Source organism: Myotis davidii, unplaced genomic scaffold (genome assembly GCF_000327345.1).
Source record: "Myotis davidii unplaced genomic scaffold, ASM32734v1 scaffold865, whole genome shotgun sequence".
Taxonomy (NCBI): domain Eukaryota; kingdom Metazoa; phylum Chordata; class Mammalia; order Chiroptera; family Vespertilionidae; genus Myotis; species Myotis davidii.
The window spans coordinates 846,895-870,066 of record NW_006296406.1 but is presented as its reverse complement, the minus strand read 5'-3'; the positions used below and the strand labels follow the sequence as shown (position 1 = coordinate 870,066).

The 23,172-nt window shown below is 37.3% G+C and overlaps 1 protein-coding gene across 1 annotated transcript in view; it reads left to right on the top strand.

The window, feature by feature from the left end:
- Positions 1-23,172, top strand: part of SLC13A1 (solute carrier family 13 (sodium/sulfate symporter), member 1) — a 79,088-nt gene that overhangs the window by 45,349 nt on the left and 10,567 nt on the right. The window contains exons 7-11 of the mRNA XM_006771425.2: positions 8,284-8,435; positions 14,031-14,150; positions 18,512-18,610; positions 19,022-19,123; positions 22,230-22,336. Of these exons, the coding sequence (XP_006771488.1) occupies positions 8,284-8,435; positions 14,031-14,150; positions 18,512-18,610; positions 19,022-19,123; positions 22,230-22,336 (580 nt within the window). The remainder of the gene's footprint in view (positions 1-8,283; positions 8,436-14,030; positions 14,151-18,511; positions 18,611-19,021; positions 19,124-22,229; positions 22,337-23,172) is intronic.

The window sequence follows — 23,172 nt, the reverse complement described above, 5'->3', positions numbered from 1 at the left end:
TAATAATAATAATAATAATAATAATAAACCCCACATATCCTCAGGTCAAGATTAAAAAGTAAAATTTAAAAAGGAGAAGAAGACAAAAATAAAATGTAAAATAAATATATAAAAGTAATATAATAAAATATAAATGGTAAATTTAGAAGGAGAAAATAGAAAGAAACAAGAAAAATAATAGAAATATCAGAAAAAGAATAAAACCAAGAAGATTGCATTAAACATTCAAGAAAAATTTCATAATAAAGGGTATGCTTTTCTTGACTACAGGAACCACTGGAGATAAAACAGACCCACATAGGAAAGGACATTGAGATTTCAGAATACTGTGGGTGAAGAGACTCTAAAGTTTCCAGAAAGGGGAAAAACATATTCCTTAAAAAGGGCAAAAAAATAAATGGCTGAAGACTTCTCTATAGCAACACTGGAAACTCAGTGACAAGAGGGGAAAAAATGCTTCAAAATTCTGAGTAACATTTATTTCCAATCTAGAAATCAATATCCATGAAACTATCAATGAAGTGAGAGGATAAACAAACATCTAGATAGCTCTTTGCAGGTCTAGAGGAAAAAAGTGAATAGATTTAGAGCAGGCAGAAGGCTCTGGAAGACAAGTCTTCAAGGCAATGAAATTAGTACACTACTTGATGTGGATTAGATATTCAATCATTTGAATGTTCTGAGAGATGATCACCTAAATCCAGAGATTTAGTAATATGTACTTAGAAAACTAATCAATTAAGGATGTGGGGGGAGTGCAAAACAGGAAAAGTAATAGGTATCCTAGTGCTGTGCTGATAATAGATCTCTAGACAATATTCTGAACATTGAACTCTGCTCAAAGCAAAGTAACAATCTAGCCATAATAGGAGAATGACGGAGACATGAAAAGTATGAGCGTGTTCAATGGAGGAGGATGTGAAAGGAAGCTCAATTCACATCTAACATAGTGGAAATTTAGTTGTAATGCCTACAATTTCAAAATTAAGAGATAGTATTATATAAATATTATTCAGGTAAGTGCTAGTAAATATCTAAAAAGAGGTAGACTATTTTAAAGTTGCTGTCTTTGGCAAGCAGAAAATCATTAGCAGGAACTAATATTTGTGCAACTAGCCCTACATAATTACTTAAATTTAAATAGAAACCCTAATGTTTTCATACCACACTTACCCAAATGAATTATTTTATACAGCACTGTGGAGTCCAGGGGCAAAGTCCATGCTGATTCATGTATGTGTGTTTAGCACCTGAGGTTGGAAATGTGGAACATGCTCCTAGAATCTGTAGTCACTGCCACCAGGTGGCTATAGTGAGTTATATCTGGACCTGCAGCATTTCTGTTCTGAACTGTCTTTTGAGCATCATCCCAGTAGCAGTGTCAGAGGATTCTGAATTTTGTCATGTCCCAGATAATTTTTTTAAGTCACTTAGGAGAACTTTTGTAACTCATATGAAGTCTTAGATGTGTTTGTGTGAAATACGAATGTATGACACAATTGAGATTGAATAAAAACACAAGTTACAATTGCTGGGGTGAAAGCAATGTGAAATGAATTCAATGTGAAGTTTCAGATGTAGGTCTAAACACTCACCTGTGTAAAAGTGTTCTGGGAGGCAGGATGATACAAGGGAAACTAGCAAGAGGGAACTCATGCATGGATTCTGGTCTCAATCTGCTATATGACCAGCTGTCAAAATTGAGACTCATTCTGAAAAATTAGGTCCATGTACCAAATAATCTCTAAACATCTCTCTGCTCTAATGGTCTATGATTCTTTTATATATTAAAAAACCTTTCTTACAATTGTGGGACATACAAAAGGTATCAAGGTAGCAGTTATCTTCATAATTCCATTGTTAAAATTTTAACGTATTTCATTTCAGTCTTATTTCTAGTCACATATATATATGTGGATATATATTTTATACAGCACTTGTCATGCTAAGTGCCATTAAAACATATATACATATATATGTTTATTGATTTTGAGAGAGAGAGAGAGAGAGAGAGAGAGAGAGAGAGAGAGAGAAACAGTGATGTGAGAGAAATAGTGATTGGCTGCCTCATCACACATATTGCAACTGGGGATTGAACCGGAAACCCAGTTATGTGCCCTGACTGGAAATCTAACCCACAACCTTTTTGTGGAAAGGGCGATGCTCCAACCAACTGAGCCACCTAACCAGGACTATTTTTTATTTTTACAAATTACATTGTTCTGTGTATTTAATTTCATTATGAAACATACAAAGCAAGCACATACCCATTTACAATATATCCATGGAATGTCCTTTGGTTGCCAGCACAGGGTACTATCTTTATATCTTTAGCCTCACTCCTCTAGATGTTCTGCTTCCCCTTCCTACTTTACTTTGGGATATTTTTTTCTCTTCCAAAATCCAATGAGAAAACATCACACACACACACACACACACACACACACACACACACATTTACATACACAGTTCCTTCTCCACTTATAGAGAAATGTAGTCATTATTTTGTTGTGCTGATATCTGAAAACACATGCCCCCAGTGTCAAGGTCTTACTTTCTATCCCAAAAGACTTATTTCAATTCCTTCTTAGCCTACGGTCAAACCCTTGGTCTCAAATTGAAGCTACTGCCCAGTGGAGTCAAAGACTAATCCTCCCTCATTTTTTTTGTAGTTTTTATACCTACAGTTGGCTCAATTAGTGACTTTTCTCTGGCTTTTTAAGAGCTGTTTTTCTGCCCATTGCCCTCTACTACTGTCCTTGTGGTCCTCAATCTTTACCTCTTATTACCGTATCATCTCTTGAACTGCTCAGCCCAACAATCACCTGCCCTCAACAAAAATAACAATAGAGTTGGCTGTGTGGGCCTCATGTTTACTGGGTGACAAAAGTGGTGCACCCCATTCCACCTCCCAAACACCTCTACTTACTTAACCATGTATTATGACATTAGTGTTACAATTTACTACAGAATTTGAATTTACCTTGAGATCGTAATACTAGTTTCTAGATTGTGATATTTGCATATATATCACCTTATGTGCATTAACTTATTTTTTAAAGATCTTTATATGAGAAAAAAGTGTGGAAAATCCATAAGATTTATTTTTAGTTTTGTATCTTCCATTTTAATCGTTGTACTTTATATATGTATATATATGTATATATATATATATGTCCATATTTGCCATTAAGCTATTATATAAAATTAATATATATATATAGTATTTTTGAAAGTTTTGATGTGACAATGAGAAATTATATACACATCACATCTTTAAGTTTCTTATTATCAACTTAATAATATCCAAGTTATACATCACTTTCTGATTTGTGTTTGAAGTCTTTCCTAGAGTAAAATAATATTTAAACACTTATTTTCACTCATAAGAATTTATAAACTTGTTTTTCTATTTTATTTATTTACCATTTAGCTTTGACATTTTCAATGGAAACTTTTATCATAGGGAATACAAATAATTTCCATCTAGGAAATATAAGCAAAGGAGACATTTCTAAATTAACTTCTTTGGGGTAAAGAGTAAAGACCCCTTGGAGCTAACCTTTAAATTAATTAGAAAGTGAAAGGCAAATTACAACTCAATGCACCTGACCTTGTCATGCTAAGTGCCATTTCCATATCCATTATGGTTTTTCGTGAGTAGGAACTTTTTGTGATCTTGATTTCTCAGTTGCAATGTTACATTCAGCTATGGGACAGGGCGATCCTCCTCTTTGTATATTTCTTAAATACATCTAGATTTTTTTAGAAGGCTGCAGTGTATAGAATAGATCTGAAATAGGACAGAATTGATGCAAGGAGGCCCATATGGAGACTATTACAGTAACCCAAATTAGAGATGATGTCAAGTTAGACCAACACAATAATGGGGATAGAAAAAATGGAACAGAGCCCAGAAATATTTAAGTAGATAAAACTGAGATGATGTGGTGGTATAAGGAAGAGAATGGTTTCAAGGAGGACAAGCAATCTAGAATAGTAGCTGAGCTCTACATGGTTTCATAATCTAAGTCTGACATTCCAAGCTCTGTGACCTTGGGCAAGCCAGCTCTCTGGGTATCATGTCTTCATGTGTTGAGTAGGATAATAATAGTGCTAACTTCAGTGTATTGTAAGAATAACATGAATTAAACTATTTATTTGATTTTAATTTTTAACACTATCAGTGTTTGCAATTATGGTTATAGTGATGCTAGTTCTTCTGCTATTATCATACATAACAAAAGAACTAGGTTTGAGGAAGGAAATAATGAGTTTGGTTTTGAACATTTTGGGGATTGGAATTTTATTTAAGACATTCAAATTATGTTGAACAGACAATTGGATATTTAGGTCTAAAAGGAGAAGTCTGGGCTAAAAACAGGGTTTTAGTGGTATGGAATATGTATATCCATTAAAACAATGAAAATATTTGAGATTTCCTAAACAGAAATATTACTGTGAGAAGGGACAAGTACCTATGACAGAGTTTCAAGAAATTCCAGTTTTGAGGAAGGGTAAAGGAAAATAAACTGACAAGAGAGACAGAGGAACAGGCAGAGATGTAGAAGAAAAACCACAATGCTGAGATATCATGGAAGCCCAAAGAAGAGTTTTCAGCAGAAAGGAGTGATTAAATCTTTTAGGTGATGCTGAGAGGTCTATGAGATTGGGACAGAAAAGTATCTATTGTGTTTTATAACATGGAGGCTATTTATATCATAGCAAATACATTTTGGGTGGTTGAGGAGACAAAAACTAGATTGGAGTGGTTATAGAAATGGAGTCATTGAAGTACACAATTCTTTTGAGTAGTCTGCCTGTGAAAATGGAGGTGAGTTAAGGTGGTAGTCTAATTAAGAGGATTAAGATACTTTTTTTTTCTTTTGTAAAGATGATTTGAAAATGATTAAATGTTGGTGAGAAAATTCCAGTAAAGCAATCTGTATATGGTTATTTAGAAGGCCTGAGGGATTGGGGTCCAGAAATAAGAAGTTGGAGGGGAGACATTTACTTTATTCTACATATAGAAAAGGAGGAGAAGGCAGTGTAGATGCAAGTTGGTTACTGCACTTGACAATGAGACATCTTTCTCCTGGCTTCTATTTTTTCTGTAGGACAGGAGGCGAAGTTACCTGTGAAAAGTGAGGGGGCATTAAGAAGAAGGTAGGAAGAAAATAAGGAAGGTTTTTAATCTTCTTGTGAAGACAGGTAGAGAAATTGGGTCAGAGAAACACAGTGGGACAGAGAGGCAGCATTTTTGTTTTCTCTGTTATGTGCATCATTTCGCCAACAGTACTTGACTACTCAGGGGCAGACATGACCCAGAAAAAGTAAATGGTTGGATTCATTCAAAGCTGAAATTTTACTACATAACTACCATTCAAAGAGAGACAAAAGAGTTTAGGATTTTGTTAGGAAAGTTATTAATAGTGGTGATGGTGTATACTTATCCCCAAACTTATCGAATTGTATACATTAAATATATACAGTGTTTTACATGTCAATCATACTTCAATTAAATTTCTTAAAAAGCCTAAAAATGTCATTTTATTGGTTTACCATGCAATCTAAACTGGATAGGAAAGGAAGCAGACAAATCTACTGGGAATAAGTAGTTGCTTCAATGACCTAGACATGCCAATAGAGTTGAAGGAGAGGAGGGATAGGCGTAATTCAACAGCAAAGTTGGAAGAAGAAGCTGTGGTAAAGGAGCAGACTTCTTTGCTAATAAGTAGTAAAATGACACTCTTTTTATCCCCAATGAACTCTAATATCAAGCACATACTATAAGTATTCCCATATTGCACTTACAAAGGACTTGCAAAGTAAGTGACCAAAAATTAGTTTTAGACTCTTAAACTTAGTGCTGAAAATGAGAAAAGGCTGAGAGAGAGTCTACCTTTGGAATATTTTCCCAAACAGCTCTAATGTCTAGGTTTGGATTAGAGAGGGAAGGAAAGAGCCACCCACTTACCTCAAGGTGGTGAGATAGAGAAACCACCACTCGGAGAACTTGAGAGTCTCTTCTCTAGACCTAGAAGAGATCGATGGAGTAGTAATTGACATACGCTTAAAAAAATTGAAAGTGAAAGGCTATGGCTGAATTTCCTTACCTAATATAGTTTCAGCTTCACTATTATTGTCAACAGAGCAGAGGTGCCCATTTCCCATGGACCAAATATCAGGGATATATGGGAGAAGTGGTATTTGGGGTCACTTGAAAAGCAACTTTCCTCAAGAGAGCTTCTACACAGGGCAACTTGACCTCAGCATGAAGAGATGTGCGTGGACCATCACATGCAGAAACCATAAGAGTGTCATAAGCAACCAAGTGGAAGTGATGCATTAACTACAGAGGAGGAGCATGACTCTAATGTTATTATTTGAGTTATAGAAATTTCTTAAGAATCCATAAAAGTACTCATCAGATAAAGGAGTCATTTTGACCATCCATCAAGCCAAAAAAGTTCTAACATCATATCTTAATTATATCCATCAAATAAGACCTCTTCTAAACCTTACTACTCCTTTCCTGATCCTGTCCATCCTCTGCCACTCCAAATATGAAGGATTTAAAACTGACACTAGCAAATTGTAGAAGGAATTGGAGCTAGAAGAGAAAAATAAAGCCAAACCCACAAACTTCCTTCCAACTATGGGCTTTTAAGTAGGCCAGACACAGGGGAGAAGGTCTAATTTTAAAGTTTTACTCTTAAATGGAGGACTGCTCATGACAACTACTCAAATGAGGTTGCCTTTTCTAAATCTTTCTTTAAAATATATTTTTATTGATTTCAGAGAAGAAGGGAGAGGGATAGAGAGATAGAAACATCAATGATGAGAGAGAATCATTGATCTGCTGCCTCCTACATGCCCCCACCGGGGATTGAGTCTGCAGCCCGGTGTTTGCCTTGACCGGGAATCAAACTGTGACCTTCTGGTTCATAGGTCAATGCTCGGCCACTGAGCCACATTAGCCTGGAATGAGAGTTGTTTTTTACTAAATGTGATGGAAAGACTTTATTAAACAAAGTGACTAGAAAAGTTATAGATTCTGCCCCAGATTTCATCCCAGGGACAGCAAAAATCAGACCAACACAAGTGTATTCATATTGGGCATAGGTGAGAAAAGGAATGAAGTTGCTTTTGTCTTTCACCTGAGGAAGTCCTATTCTTAAACAAAACGCATTAGAAATAGAGATTTCCAAGATGGAGTCATTTGAGGATGTGCTGTTGTCCAAGGTGGAACTGTAGGAGAGAGTGACTGAGGTAGAGCAGAGTTGAAGGTTTCTGGAAATGAGATTTTTAAAAAAATATATTTTATTGATTTTTTACAGAGAGGGAGGGAGAGAGAGAAAGAGAGAGAGAGAGAGTCAGAAACATCATTGAGAGAGAAACATCGATTAGCTGCCTCCTGTACATCTCCTACTGGGGATGTGCCCGCAACCCAGGTACATGCCCTTGACCAGAATTGAACCTGGGACCTTTCAGTCCGCAGGCCGACGCTCTATCCACTGAGCCAAACTGGTTTCAGCTGGAAATGAGATTTTTTTAAAAAATCTGGAAGGCCAGGATCTTTGAAGGGTTATTCATGAACATTTTACAGCCACCACATTAGGGAAACACTGCAAAAAGAGGTTGAAGAACTTATTGCCATGTACTGCCAGTTCAGCAGAAAAAAACCAGAAAATTTGGGAGTGATGGTGGGAAGTGAAGAAAGGAGGAAAGGGTTAGTTTAGGAATAAGAAAGCATAAGCAAAGGAATAAAACTATATTTGTAAAATATTTCAGTGGTTTGGGGTTAAATATTTTTATTGTTACATTTCAACTGATGGAAAGATAAATGCTGTACTATCAGGCTGTCATAACAAAATACCATCGACTGGTGGCTTAAACAACATGAATTTGCTTCTCATCATTCTGGAAATAGATATCTAAGGTCAGGGTGCAGCAGGATCCTTGTCCGGTGAGGGCTTTCTTCGTGGGTTTCAGATGGCCACCTCCTCTGTGTTCTCACACAGTGGAGAGAGATTAAGATCTCTGTTATCTCCTCTTTTAACAGCACTAATCCTATCACCAGGGCCCCACCATTATGATCTTATCTAACCCTGATTACCTCCCAAAGGTCGTATCTCCAAATAGCATCACAGTGTGGGGTAAGGCTTCAACATGAGAAATTTGGGACAGGGGGACACAAACATTCAGTCCATAACAAAGCTATTACTGCTTGTCATGGCTACCAGTAGAGCTGTTCTCATAGTACATTTTCTTGTTGGACAGAATGCAGTCACAGGAATCAAATATCCAACAAAGAAGAACCACATGATGTGTAAGCTTATGTGTTTGTGCATCACTTACTCTTCTACCATTGGTGGACTGACAACGATCACTGGTACCTCCACCAACTTGATTTTTGCCGAGCATTTCAATTCGTAAGTAATATTATTGGATTGGTGATTTAATCAATGGAAAACATACAACTAACCTAATTTAGAGATTCTAGGGACAGAGGTGCTCTATTGGGTTAACCCTTCTACTGAGAGTTAAATATGTAAGACATAGTAAATTAACAGGTGCCTACAGATTCCCCAAGGCAGCTCAGAAAAGATAACTCCTGGCTGACCATTCTAATCAAATAGGGGAAATATTCTAAATTACAAGCAATACTGCAAATGTTAGAGGAGACAATATGGGGTTACTTGCATGGAACTGCTTTATAAAGTGTTTGGGAACTGACATTTGAACTTAAATGATGAATGCCAGATAGAGTTACAGTACTAATTACTGGAGGTATGGCTTTGAATTTAAAAAACTTTGAAGGATTAAGTAATTACAAGAAATAACAGTAATAAATTAATCTAGGAACAGATATATGACCCTAAATAAAAGTTTGTCATTGTTTTATCATTCCATTGCAGAAAATGGGGGATCTGTGGATATGTCAGAACACTTGGGTTAAATATTCCACAATATTAAGTCACTTTGTGAAATTGAACAATAAAAAAGTACATTACTCTCCAAGACTTAATTTTTCATATCTAAACTAGGCAAAGTTCACAGGATTACTGTGAGAATTAAATGAGGTAACTATGTAAAAATACCTGGCACTGTGTAAGAGCTATTGAAACAGTTGTTTGAAACTCCTTGCTTTTATGTGAGAGCTCAGATTGATTCTACACCCAAGATATATTTTCAAGTACTAATAGGACAAATTATAGTCTGAGTTCCAGAAAGGTGGGCTGCACTGTGATGCCCTGAAACAGGATTTAGGTCATTATTACAGAAAAATTAAGGTTCGGAGGCAGGGAAGCTACACTCTAAGAAGCAGATTCACAGACTGAAATTCCTAAAAGTATTTTCAAAATGTGGTACATGCATCACTTTTCCAAGAAATCCAAGACTCAAAAAATATCACTCTTTACTGGGAAGAATGAGAACTTGCATACAAAGAAAACTGGCATAGCCGTTTAGGGACCATACAACACAGACCTCCATGTGTACTTATTGCCTCTATGAGTATACATTCATCATGTATAGTATACTCAACAAGAGTATACATCACTATAGAGAACATTTTGATATTTGCCATAGGGGACCAGGGGAAGGAGGAGAGATTGGGAAAGAAGTTGAAGGGATTAAGAAGTACAAATTGGCAGTTACAAAATAGTCATGGGGATGTCAAGTACAGTATAGAGAATATAGTCAATAATATTGTAAATAACTATGTATAGCGTCAGGTGGGTACTAGATTTACCAGGGGGATCACTCCATAAGGTATATAAATTGCTAATCACTCATTGGGTTGTACACCCGAAACTAATACAACATGGTATATCAACTGTAATTGAAAAATAAGTAATTATTTTTTAAAAGTCAAGAGTAGAAACATTAGTCGTGGAAAAGGAGGACCTAGCCTCCAGAGTAATAATGCCAGGGAGGAAGAGAAAACATGCAGACAGAAATTTCAAACCATGTAGACACCCCCTCATTTCACATGAGGAAGCTGAGGCTCAGAGCATTTAAGTGATGATCTAGTCAGGGAGGAACTGGGGGCTGGAGGCAGGTGGCCCACGTCCCAGCCCCTTTTCCACTCTGCAGTCTCATTGCCTCACCTACTGTATGTGGGTGGGGCATGTTGGCAAAATTCTAATTCAATAGACGCAGAGACATAGAACACGAACAGACTGTTGAACCTCTAAGGGAAGGCAGGGGAGGGTGGTTGGGAAGGGATCAACCAATAAACTTGTATGCATATACGCATAACTCGTGGATACAGACAAGGGGTTGGTGAGGGCCTGGTGGGGTGGGGGAGGACGGGAGAGGGCTAGAAGAGGTTAATGGGAGAAAAGGAGGACCTATGTAATACTTTAAACAATAAAGATTAACAGAAAAAAAAATTCTAATTCAAAATGTTCTCTTCCTGATCCTTATTCATTGCTACACTGATATATCCTTCCAGTTATCACCCAATGTCTTCCATTGCTCAGAAGGGGCACAGGTAAGTGATTAATAAACATTAGTTAAGATGAACTGTACCATAATTATAAATCAAGTGCTGACTGCTCCTGTGAATCATCCAAATAACTAAATATTTTTTGATATTTAAATAAATTTATTAAGGGGAATCTTATTAGGCACAATTACTGTTTTCACAAGAGTAGCTTTGATGCATCAATATTATTTAACAAATACAGCAGCTATTAGTTAAATACAAAAAACCCCACAAATATGCCAGATTAAAAACTGGTACATTAGCACAAGTCAATTTCTATAGCTTGCTGATTATCAAAGTACATTATTCAGTTCATGAGGGTCAGCTATGAAATGCATGGGTGTACAAAGAAGTTTGGAAGGAAGTTGTATTATCAATGATTAGTACAGTCGCTGTTGCTAACTATGTGTTAAATAATAACTATCATAGGTTTACAGACCAACAAATGATAAAATAAATGACTTTATAAGTGCCCCAAATTCAAAGCCCACATCTCTCACCTCTCTTCTTAACTAACTACAGAGGGAAAGGTAAATCAGTAGTTTAAATCAGTAGTTAAAACCTAGCAGTAGTTACCTTCAAAAATACCATGACTTTCCCCTGCAGAAATGAGTAATACATATTTCTCAGACAGAATTTCTCTTTCCAATACTATAAAAGAAATTTGGATATTACAGAGTTTGGACTCAGACTTTGGTTCAGATTTCAATCTTGCCATATATTAGCTTAATTTCTGTGAACATCAGGTTTTTCAACGGTGAAATGGGGGCAAAACTCTAATTTAGAACCTTATTGTGAGGATTAAAAATGCAAATGTGGCTCTTAGCAAGGGGCCTTGCACGCAGGAAACTGTCAATCATGCTAGTGTTGTTGCTGCTGCTGCTACTTTTGTTGTTGCTGTTAGAAATCTAAGCCTACCTCATAAATAGCACGCAGCTAATATTTGAAAAGAAACCTCTGGAAGTACACAAATACAAAACTGAAAAATGGCTTTGACTCAGAAATAATCAAACAGTCACCAATCAAAAAGACAATGATCAGTGTGGACACTAGCTTATAGTGATCTTAATGGCCCAAATCTGTTTCAAGGCTGTAAATTTCCATAGCCACATTCATTCTTGTGAGACAGTTTGTGTATGTGTCATTAGAATTATTCATCATTTCATAGTTGGGCATAAGATCTGCAATAACAACACTGTCTTCCTGAGTTTCAACATTGACAGGCATTTATGCTTTAGGTCAAACCACGTCTCTGTTATGGAGTAATCATTTCTAGGATGTACTAAAGTGTCCTTAAAACATCAGGTTTGTACTCTAGACTCTGGATATTTTTCAATATATATGGAATGTTTTATTTTCACTTCAGAGCTTCGGTTGAGGACACTATGCTTTAATGAAAAGAGGTTGTGATTTAAACACTCCTCCTGGGTTAAAAATCCAGCTTCACCGCAAAGTCCGTGACCTTGAGCAATTAGCTTAACGATCTGAGACTCAGTGTCTTCTGGTGTAAATACAATGCTTTTCTCATAGGATTTTTGTTAGGTCTTCTGCTCATTCCCACGCGTCTGCTTGACCTCTAAAATTTAGAGCGCTTCCAGGGTGCATTCCTGGGTCCTTTTATCTCCATTTACTCCCCAAATTATCATACCCATTTCCATGGTTTGTGAAACCACCTATATGTTTGGTATCTAGCAATTTTAGATCCCTAACTTGCTTTCTCCCCTCAGCTCCAGCCTCATTTATCTACTGCCTATCCAACATGGCCACTTGGAAAATTAAGCGACATTTCTAGTTAACATGCCCACAGCAACATTTCTGATCCACCACTCCCTCATTCTCCCCTCAGACTTCATTTCAATAAATGAAACTTTTTCTCCATCTCCTACATTTTATCCCAAATATATTAAAATCTGTTGCCTTCTGTTCTTTTCCCCAACAATCTAAATTAAGCTAAAATCTCTACTCTCACTGTCCCCTATTCCTGGGAAAAACTTCCTGTCTGCTAATCGGTTTCCCTATGTATTTGTCTTCTATTACTACGTTAAAAATTACTATGCATTTAGTGACTTAAAACAACACAAATTTATTATGTCATGAGTTCCGTGGGTCAGGGCAGGAGTCTAGGCACAGTGTAGCTGGGTCCTTCGCTCAAGATCTCACCAGCCTGAAAGGTGTCAGCTGAGCCTGTCATCACTGAAGGTGCTCAGAGTTCTATTCCAAGGTCATTCAGGTTATTGACAGAATTCACTTCCCTGTGGTTGAATTACTGAGGTGCCCCCACCTTTTTTCTGACTGTTGGCATGGAGTCACCCTCAGCAACTACCAGATACACCCAAATCCTTGTGGTATGGCCCCCTCCTTTGTCAACATGGAAACTCACTTCTTAGGCCAGCCGGAAAACCTCCTTTAAGGGCTCTGCCGATTACGCCAGGCCCACGCAAATCGCCTTCCTTTTGATTAACTCAGAGTCAGCTCATGGGGACTTTTATTACCTCTATAGAACCCTTCACTTTTGCCGTAAAATCACGGGACTGAAATCTCATCATATTCCTAAGTTCTATACCCACAGAAGGGGAAAGGATTATACAAGGCGTGTACACCAGGGGTTTATCTTGGAACTCTGCCTACCACACCTTGGCTCCCACTCTTGTTCCCTTCAATAGTGGGAATCCACCTAGCCAACATGTTATATGTAAGTGATACATTTACACAGACTTTAAATTAGATCATGTCACTAATTTACCATGCTCCCACTACTCCTAATCCCATTTCTACTAAACCTCAGACTCCTTCGGATGACCTGCACGGTTATATATTATCGACCCCTATTGGCTACGTCTTGGGCTTTATTTCATGTCGCTATAACCATAGCTCACTACCCACAGCCACACTGGCCTTCTGTCTAATCCTTCAACATTCCAAGTTCATTCCCACCTTAGGGCCTTTGTACTGTACTTGCTATTTCCTGTCTGTAATGCTGTTTCCCAGTTATGTACATGACTGGATCCTTCTTGCCATTTAAATTTCATTTCAAATATCCCCTTCCTTGACCACATTCTATAAAATTTCTCCCTTCCCCTAATAATTTTTATTTCATTATCTTGTTTTATTTTCTGATTCATTATATGCTTACCTGTTTATTGGCTGTGTTCCTCATTTATATATAAAATTTAAGAGAGCCGGGACCATGTATATCTAATTCACCACTATATCCCCAATAGTTAGAAGAGTACATGGCACATGGTAGACACCCAAAACATAGTGTCAGGTGAAAGACAAGGATACTCTCAGAATTAAGTGTATTTACATAGTTCATGATGAAAGAAATTTATATTTGCTCTAGGCAGATACTTGCAGTTACTTAACTTTTAGGGTATGAGGAAGTGAGATAAGAGACACCACAGTGAAACTAATTTCTTAGAGTATGCTGTTTATTCAATTTTCATCCAAAGTATTCGCTCTCAGTAGATGTGTAAGAGTTGTGATAACGGAGGTCACAGTGCTGTGTGGTGTTTACTTCCATGTTTTCCCACAGGCGCTACCCTGGCTGTCATTGCATCAACTTTGGATCGTGGTTTCTGCTTTCCTTTCCGGCTGCTATTATTATTCTACTCTTGTCCTGGATTTGGCTTCAGTGGCTTTTCCTAGGATTTGAGTAAGTAAATTGTCCATGTTCCTCAAATAAATGAAGGTGTTGGGGTTCTGAGTCCTCCACTGTTCCCTTACCTGTTTCTCAAAGCTGCACTTCTGCATTACTCTTCCCCACAAAGCTGACCTGTATGAACACATGTTTTAAGGATAGTCTACTAGACTCTAGAGCATCACGTAAACTACATTCACTACAGAAGAGAGTTTGTGGAAAGCAACTACATCTTGGTTTCCTTTGAGTCCCCGATAACATGTTAATAGGCCAGGAAAGCATAAGGAGCTCATTTTGATGAGTGAAATTTTAAGAAGTTCTGCCCTTCCCCTTGGTTGAATGTGGGGATTTCCTCAGGTTATTGAGCTACTGTATGTCAAACTGTAACATGCAGGGCTTCCTGTTTTACCCTAGCACCACAATGGGTATGTCCTTGAAAAAATAAAGGTCTGAGAGAGCCCTGTGCAAAGAACATTGGATTCAGAATCAGGAGACCAGGGACAAAGCTGTGGCTTCTCCAAACCAGACCAGTGACCTTTGCAAGTCCTGATGCATTCTCAGTCTCAGCATCCTCAACTGTAAAACAACAGACTTTAACTGGAAGACCAGTCACATCACTCCCAGTGTTGTAATTCTAACACACATGGGCCCATGTTGAACACATAGAAGACAAGGCAAGAAACACTGATCAATTGAGAGCTGCTAAAATGTCAAATGGACGCATTCAAGGAGAATTTGCAAATGTTACCTTGGCTGGGACTGAGCTAGGTGATCCAGAAGTACCAAGTGACACATGACTTAAATGACAGCCAGTATTTAAAATTACAAAGGGCTCCACAGAAAAAATGGAAAATGTAGCTTATGTGTTCAACATACAAAACAATATTTCAAAAAAGGAAGGGGAAGAGGCTATATGCCAAACCTTGAGGATTTTCTCCTGAAAAATAAAGCAATTCAAATTAATTTTTATAGGGGCTTTATTTAATTAATTAATTTCAAGGGTGAATGAATAAATTCTAAACAGCATGCTATCCACCAAGCAGGTGAGACTGACATCAGCTCTTTGTACCTCCCTTGAAAAGCAAAAGACCATGACCAGGTGCTGCTCCGTGCCCACACCGACATTTCCCACGCCAAGTCACATAAGGACTGATATTCCCCCCACCCCCATTCCTCTTCCTGGTTTTCCTCCAGACCCGCTGCAATTGTATTAGTAGTGGGGAGATGGTACCGATGATTTTTTTTAACAAATATTTGTGTCCAGATTGTGGGAGCGGCATGTGGCAGTGCTCCCGCTGAAGCCAATGTGTGGAGTGTCACTGACTTCAGCAGGTGGGCATCAGTGGGGAGCGGCCAGCTGCATACTAAATGCCCCTTCCTGAAAACCACGCCTCCGGGGGGCTATTCAGTTGCACGGGTAGCAATGCAGGCTGCAGGGGACAAGAAACCCAAACCGATGGGATAGGCAGACCCACAGCTGTTTCCTCCTTTTTTGCTACATGGAAATGACTTTATAAACTATGTGTGCAACCATTGTCACTATTAGGAAATGGCCTCCCCATTTAAAAAGGAGAAATAAAAAAGGTAAAGGGGAGATCGTTGGAACTGTGTGTTCCATGAGGGGGAAAAAACAAAAACACGTGTGAAGTGCAGACATTAGGCAAAGTCCATCAATCACAGCCCGTGGCGTGTTTAAACAGTCCCCTTGCTGTCCACTGTTGGTTAGACGCTGGGCAACTTCATGCTCCAGCTCATTTTTCAGTGTCCTTTTCAGTCTGTCAGGGTGTTCACCTCCAGAGGTTTTAGATCGACAAACAGAAATGCCCAGCCGCTCCTCTGGCAGGCCACCATACATTCTGATTAGTGTGTTGGCTGTTAACACAGTTAACTCTCACGTTATTAATGATCCCAGCATCCTGGGGACGAGGAAGCTCATCTATCAATGCCACGGAACTTATTTAAATGGAGAGGTTGATGCGTTGTCATATGCTTAATCAGTTCCTTTGTGAAGGCGTTAACCTTCATTTATAGCAATGCCAATTTGGCTTCCGACTTAACTATTTATGGTCCCCAACCAAAGTGGCAAAATACAAATGCAGTCTTTAGGGTAGGAAGTAGTTTCGAAGGAGATTCACTCCTTTCTTTACTTTTCTATTCTACAGATGGTTCTCAAGGAGGTCCATAGATTAGCCTCTTATAATAGCATTTACATTAGTGACAAGGGATAAAATTTTGACACTGTACCTAGTCAGTAATTTAATTGATCTTAAATGCAACAACATCGACCTAATTATGTTCATGGTTGGAGTGTGTACAGTACAGTGATTATGAATGTACTAGAGGCCCAATGCATGAAATTCGTGCAAGGGGCTCGGCCCTCACAGGTGCAATGGCTTGCCTCGGCCCTCAAAGCCCCAGCTTCATCTGGAAGGTTGTTCAATTGTCTGGTCTAATTAACATATTACGCTTTTATTATTATAGATTACTGAAGAATTGAGGAAATTCTTCCCCTTCAAAAGCAATAATAGTCCAAACAAGTTGTGCGTGCGTGTGTGTGTGTGTGTGTGTGTGTGTGCCTTTGTGTGATAGCTACCTTCATACTACCTCAGTCTTCCTATTTACTCCCTCATAGATGTCCATATTTACCCCAGCAATTTTACAAAAGAAAATACTATAGCTTTATTCTTTTTAAAACTGCTTTATTGAGATATGATTGACATAGAAAGAGCTGTAGCTACTTAATGTATACAAAACTTGTTGTGTTTGGACATAATTATAAATCATGAAACCTCATTAATATCAATGCCATAAACTTATTCATCACTTCCAAAAGATTCCTCCTGCATCCTTTGCTGTTTTCTTTTTTCCTTTGTGCTAAAAAGCACTTAGCATAAATCCACCCTGTTAGCAAAAATTTAAGTATACAATGCAGTATTGTTAATCATTCATTCTATAACTTACTTATTTTGCATAACTGAAATTTTATACCCTGTGACTGACACCTCCCCCATCCCCTTCCCCGCCCCCCCACCAGCCCCTGGCAGCCCCTATTTTTACTCTCTGCTTCAATGAGTTTGGGTATTTTAGATTCCACATATAAGTGAGATCACACAGTATTTATTTTTCTAAGTCTGACTTATTTCATTTTAGTATAATGCCTTCCAGGTACATCCATGTTGTAGCATGTATCAGTGCTTTATTTCTTTTATGACTAAACAATATTCCATTGTACATATAAACCACTTTTTCTTTATCCATTTGTCTGTTGATGGACATGTAAGTTGTTCCTGTACCTTGACTCTTATAACTAATGCTGCAGTGAACATGTGCATGCAGATCTCTTTGAGATCCAGAATTCAATTCCTTTGAATTAAATATCCAGATGTGCTTTTTATACCTACATATAATGTAATCTAACGGAGCTACTCGTAGGCATTCCAAGAGATAATCCCTAAGAATATAGGCATTTCTCATTTGTTTCTTCCTCTGGAGGGATTTTTTTTTAAAAAAAAAAATCTTGGTGTAGAGCCCTATTTCACACAAAGATTGTTCAAAGTTGTGAAGGCCCTGGACCGCAGGACAGAAAAATTAGTCACCAGGAAAAAGGGTCACTAAAATAAGTAGCTAAAAAGAATCTAAACTGACAGATACTGTTGGAAATAAGTTGAAAAATTATCTAGTGGAGGCTATTAGGACATAAGAGGTGAAGAAAAAAATTTGATCGAGTTGGTTTTAGTTCTGAGAACAGATCCAGATTGGACTACGTCCGTGATCAGTGTATGTGACCTCCTTGCCCTAGTGTATGACTTGAGTGTAGTACATTTTGTGACAATTGATGGGTCTGACAACCAACTGTCTCATAAATTTGACAAAAGCATGGTTGAGTTGATGAATCAAGTATTTACCATGTATGCCAGTGTTTAGAGGTACCGGGCCAAAGAAAACATCTATGACACTGCTCCTGCCCTCAAATAAGTGATCTAACTAGTGAGATAAAACTCACTCATGTGCAACAATTAACAATCAAGATATATAATACATATGTTAAAATAGATGACAGGAACATACTAAAGTGTTAAATTGGAGATGAGTGGGACATGGCAAAATTTTAATGGTGAAAAAGGACTTGGAAAAGGAAGAGATCGGTTGATGATGGCTAGGAAAACGTGGAACAAAAAATAAGCATTGAAAATTGAGCAAAATGGGCAGAAACAGAAAATGGGGGAAGGGACATTCAAAAAAGGAGGTGGAGGTATAGGTAAAAAGCTCTGATTTATGTTATTAGCAGGGAGATTTGTATGTTATGAAGCTTTCACACAAGTATCTTTTAGAAAGGGAGAATCTTATGATTAATTGGCTTAATCACTCTTTTTCAGTTTTAAGGAGATGTTCAAAGGTGGAAAGACCAAGACAGTCGAACAAAAGGCTTATGCTGATGTGATTAAACAAGAATACAAAAAACTTGGGCGAATAAGGTAAGATTGCTGTGTGTGCACATGTGGACACACACACATACACACACACACACACAGCTTTTATTCAATTATTTATTAAAAACAAAAAAGCACATAATTATTTGTAATGTATTTTAACACTCGATAACAGCCCCGAATGTGCTGCTAACCTTTGTGAAAGTAAGTGCTAACCCCCACATGACAAAACACACACTTTCTCTACATAAAATTTACCAGTGGGATGACAAGAAGCTGACAGACCCACCGAAGGGTAAAGACCTTCTCCAACTGCACTGATTCGCTCAAATTATCGACACATCCAGTTTTTAATGTCTAGTGTTCCGGTGGGATTACTACTGACAATAACTCAGGGAGTTTCTATGAATGTCCTGACTGAGAAAGTAAATGAAAGGATTGCAATTTTTTTTACAGGTATCAGGAAATCATCACCTTGGTCCTCTTCATTGTCATGGCCCTGCTGTGGTTTAGCCGAGATCCTGGGTTATTTCCCGGTTGGTCTGAACTTTTTTCTGAGTAAGCATTTCCTGTGATGTTTGTCAGCCCTTCCTCCTTGGCACTCTGCTTTTCTCCTAAGTGACTCCTAGAACTCTGGAGGAGTATATGAGATTTTCTTCTTCCTTTCCATTGAAAAGAATTCTTAATTCCAATCCGTTCAGGAATTAAAAAAAAAATGATAAGGAATGAGATCTAAGGAAAGGCCTCAGATAAGGTAACTAAACTACCCTGTAACTAAAATTCAAGCTTCTTTAGACAAGGCTATTTCCATTCCTACACAGTCAGAAATGGAATCTGCCAGAAAGCCATGTTCTGTGGCAATGAGGAGTGTAGACTTTGGAGCCACCCCACTTGGATTCCGTTCCTGCCTCTTCCACTTGCTTTGGGCAGGCCACATCCCTGGATTTCTCCCTGGGTAAAATGGAGTTTATAGCGCTTAGAATAGTGCTGCCCTTCTCCCTATGTGAAAGGCAATCTAAATGTTTATTATGTAAAATGTTTCTTAATAACCTGGGATGAATTCATGTTCTGTGATTTTTGCCAACTCAATTATTTTTGTCTGTCTGTTTTTACTTCTATGGGGGATTATTTATTTGGTTCAGTATCTTGTCTTTTTCTCTGTGTATGTCAATTAAACATGAATTCACTATAAACCCATGCCTGCCCCTATTTTTTAGGTAAGGAATTCCAGATTAAATAATAAATCTGATTTTACAAACTTCTGTTAGAAGCTGGGTCAAAGTTAATTTTATCTCTCAATGTCTTACTGGAGATGGCAGCATAATTTTCTAAATTAAGAGCCATCCCACATGTGATTATAAATACTTGGGTTTTGAGATTTGTGTTCCCAATCTATCTTCACTGAACTAATCTAGTTTCTAAATTCAGCAGATCTCTGATTTGGACTTCCTGTCTCACAGCCCCCAGCAAGAATCAATGTATTTGGGGGCAGAAACCAGAATTGTTTGAGTCAAATATATTATTCCCACATAGAATAAAGAAATTCTTTTTTTTTAAATCAGAGCCATCTGGTTATACAGGCATTGCCAGCACGTTTTAAAGGTACAAAATCTGAGTCCAAATTCCTAGTGAGCATACAAGTGTAGCAATGCGATGTGGTAGCATGTCTCAAAGAATCTGCTTTAGCTTTATAAACTTTTTGTTTCCTTTAAGACTAAACCTTTTCATTCTGAGAGGTCTAAAAAGACAGCTTCCAATTATTCAGTGCAAGCTATTGAAAGAAAATGATTGTTTAAAGTTTGATGGTGCTATGTAGTTTTGTAATAGGACTAGACCAACATAAAAAATAATTCTTCCACCTTTTAAAAATTCCTCTTCTATCATCCTCGGTAAGGGGAGTACACCAACGTGTAAAAACTAAATGAAATCAAACAACAGCTAACAAAAATAAAGCTGGAATCTCAATAGTAAATTCAATGTAATCAGTTTCTAATTTCTATTCCTTACAGGAGGAGAATGTAATTCAGGAGAAGTTTTGTTTGTAGCAGAAAAATAGAGTGTATTTGCTATGGTCAGGTGCACGTGTTACCTAGAATTCTGAGATAAATCAATAGTAAAAGGAACAAAGGTTTGTGATAGGAAGGGATTTGAAGATATAAATAAAAGCAAATAAAATTTATGTAACCTTACCGTTTGTAATACTGAAGCAACCTAAATTAATTTATAACAAATAAAAACTAAAATAAACATAATAATAATAGTTTTTAAAATCTTTGGAAAATAAATTATTTCAGAATTTATGGCTTGATTTCGTTTTAAGTGTATATTCTGTAGAATCTATCTGTAATGAAGTGGTTTTAGTCATTTAGATGTTCTAAAGCTAGTATGAGAGATCAAGATTTATAGCTACCACCTAATGTTTTCATTCCATCTGTTTGAGCTTGAACTGAGTCCAATATGTCTTCATAAAAACAAAATCAGATTACATGATGCCTGAGCTAATATGGCAAAAAATCCAACTGTAACTTATAACGGAGATAAAAGAAATAAGGAATAATGACAATGTAAGATTAGTTAAGTTTATTGAATAAATTACACCAAGGTAGCTTTTTTACCGAACAATGCAAGAAAGAAAATCTACATTTAGGGATAACAAACTGTGTTATAAATTGTCAGCTTGAATAATATAATGCATTTTCTTGATTTTAGTTTGTTCAAGGAAATTACAGGAGTAGAGAGCTTCTATAATACACCTGCATCATTGAGTGACAAGGTAGCAAAATAACCTTTAGGGAATAAGGATTTCTTCTCAGAATCCAAAGATTCACTAGTTAAATATGGCTGACTTTTAAAACCAAATTCTAATTATTTATGCCTGTTTCATTCATATCTGGTCTCCAGGTGCTTCTTAACTGATGAGGCTTCTGGGAACCCGTCTTATTTGCTGGAATGGCCTCATGATTCTAAAACCCCATCTGTTCCCGAATCACTCTTAATTTGAACAGTGATCACTTATGAGCATCTCATAAGCCATTCTAATAATTAATATTCTTGATTAAGTTTCATAGGGTGCAAAGTATTAAATGGGTTGATTTCATTTGTATGATATGGCTAGGGTTTATAATCATAGAAGCAGATGTTATACCTTAGAAAAACAGATCATTCACTTTCACAATTTACAAAAGAGCTTTCAAGGACTCTAGAAACATTCATGCCTTGCCACATTTCAATACTAGGATGTTATAAATCAATTATACGAGGCTTTGCCTAGCCTAACAATTGTTTCAACATCAATTCTCTGCCAATGTAATGAAAATAAATAATTCAAAGAAAACGTTATTTACCAGATCTGTAAGCTTTACCAAAAGGGAAATTTCCCATGTTGGCCTAGTAGGTCAGCATGTGTATATACATGGTTTTGGGGGGAAAAAAGAAGAAAAAGTACAGGGAAACAATGGAAACATGGTCTGAAATTTTCAGTTCCACTAAATTATTTAGTGGGAAATCATTTAGTGGTAAATCCATAGATTTTTAGAGCAGATTATCTAAAATAAATACTCTATACCACCACTACTACTTGTATGATATAAACATAGTCACTTAGTGTTTTGTTCCCACAAATTCTGGATGTCATTTGTTAATGAACACATTTGTCCTTTTTCAGGTATCCTGGTTTTGCTACAGACTCAACTGTTGCCTTACTTATAGGACTCCTATTCTTTATTATTCCTGCTAAGAAATTGACTAAAACTACACGTACAGGAGAAACTGGTTGAGTATTACTTATAATTGTGAATGAATTTGATGGAAGAGCAAAAATATACAAAATTCTACTGGTTTCAATTAGCATTTAGAAAAACAGGGTGGACATGTTGACACACTTCCTGTTTGCACACTGCAACCCTTAGTCAGGCAGCACACACCCTTCTGCTATAAGAAGGATCATCCTACTTTGCAGAAGTGAGAAGTAGATTTTTTTATGCTCCATGTTAGGACTCTGCTATGAGTGATATTATTTGGTCTTTGATAAGCTCACATAATCAGAATTAATCTTACTATTGGCAAACATAGGAATAAGTCATTACTTCATGATGAGCCCTTGGTACTAAATGCTGATGATCTACAAAGGTGAGGAGTTTCAAGGGAGTTATAGCCTCATAATAGTCCCAAAGAAAATGCAGATCAACCTACACTAGCTCATAACCTAGTGTCACAATTGAAAGAAAGGTATTCAGAGGGAGCACTCATTGTCTTTATAACACATGGACAAACATGTGTGCATGTTTATGTGAGTATACTCACTCCGCCCACACACAGACACAAACACTTCTTAAACATAGGATTCATCCACATCTGAATACTAACACATCATGTTTTAGGAAGTCAGATTCATATGTTGTCAGGGTGGGACAAATGGTTTAAAATTGTCTGTAAATAGTCTGGTAAAGTAGAATTGTTGGTTTTTCTTTTCTTTCTTCTTTTTCTCCTTCCTTCTTTTCTTTTTTCCTTCCTTCCTTCTTTCCTTCCTCCCTTCTTTCCTTTTAGTGGAATGGAACTGGGATTCATTCATGTTCTTGGGTTGGCCCACCCGAATGAATCCTTGAGTC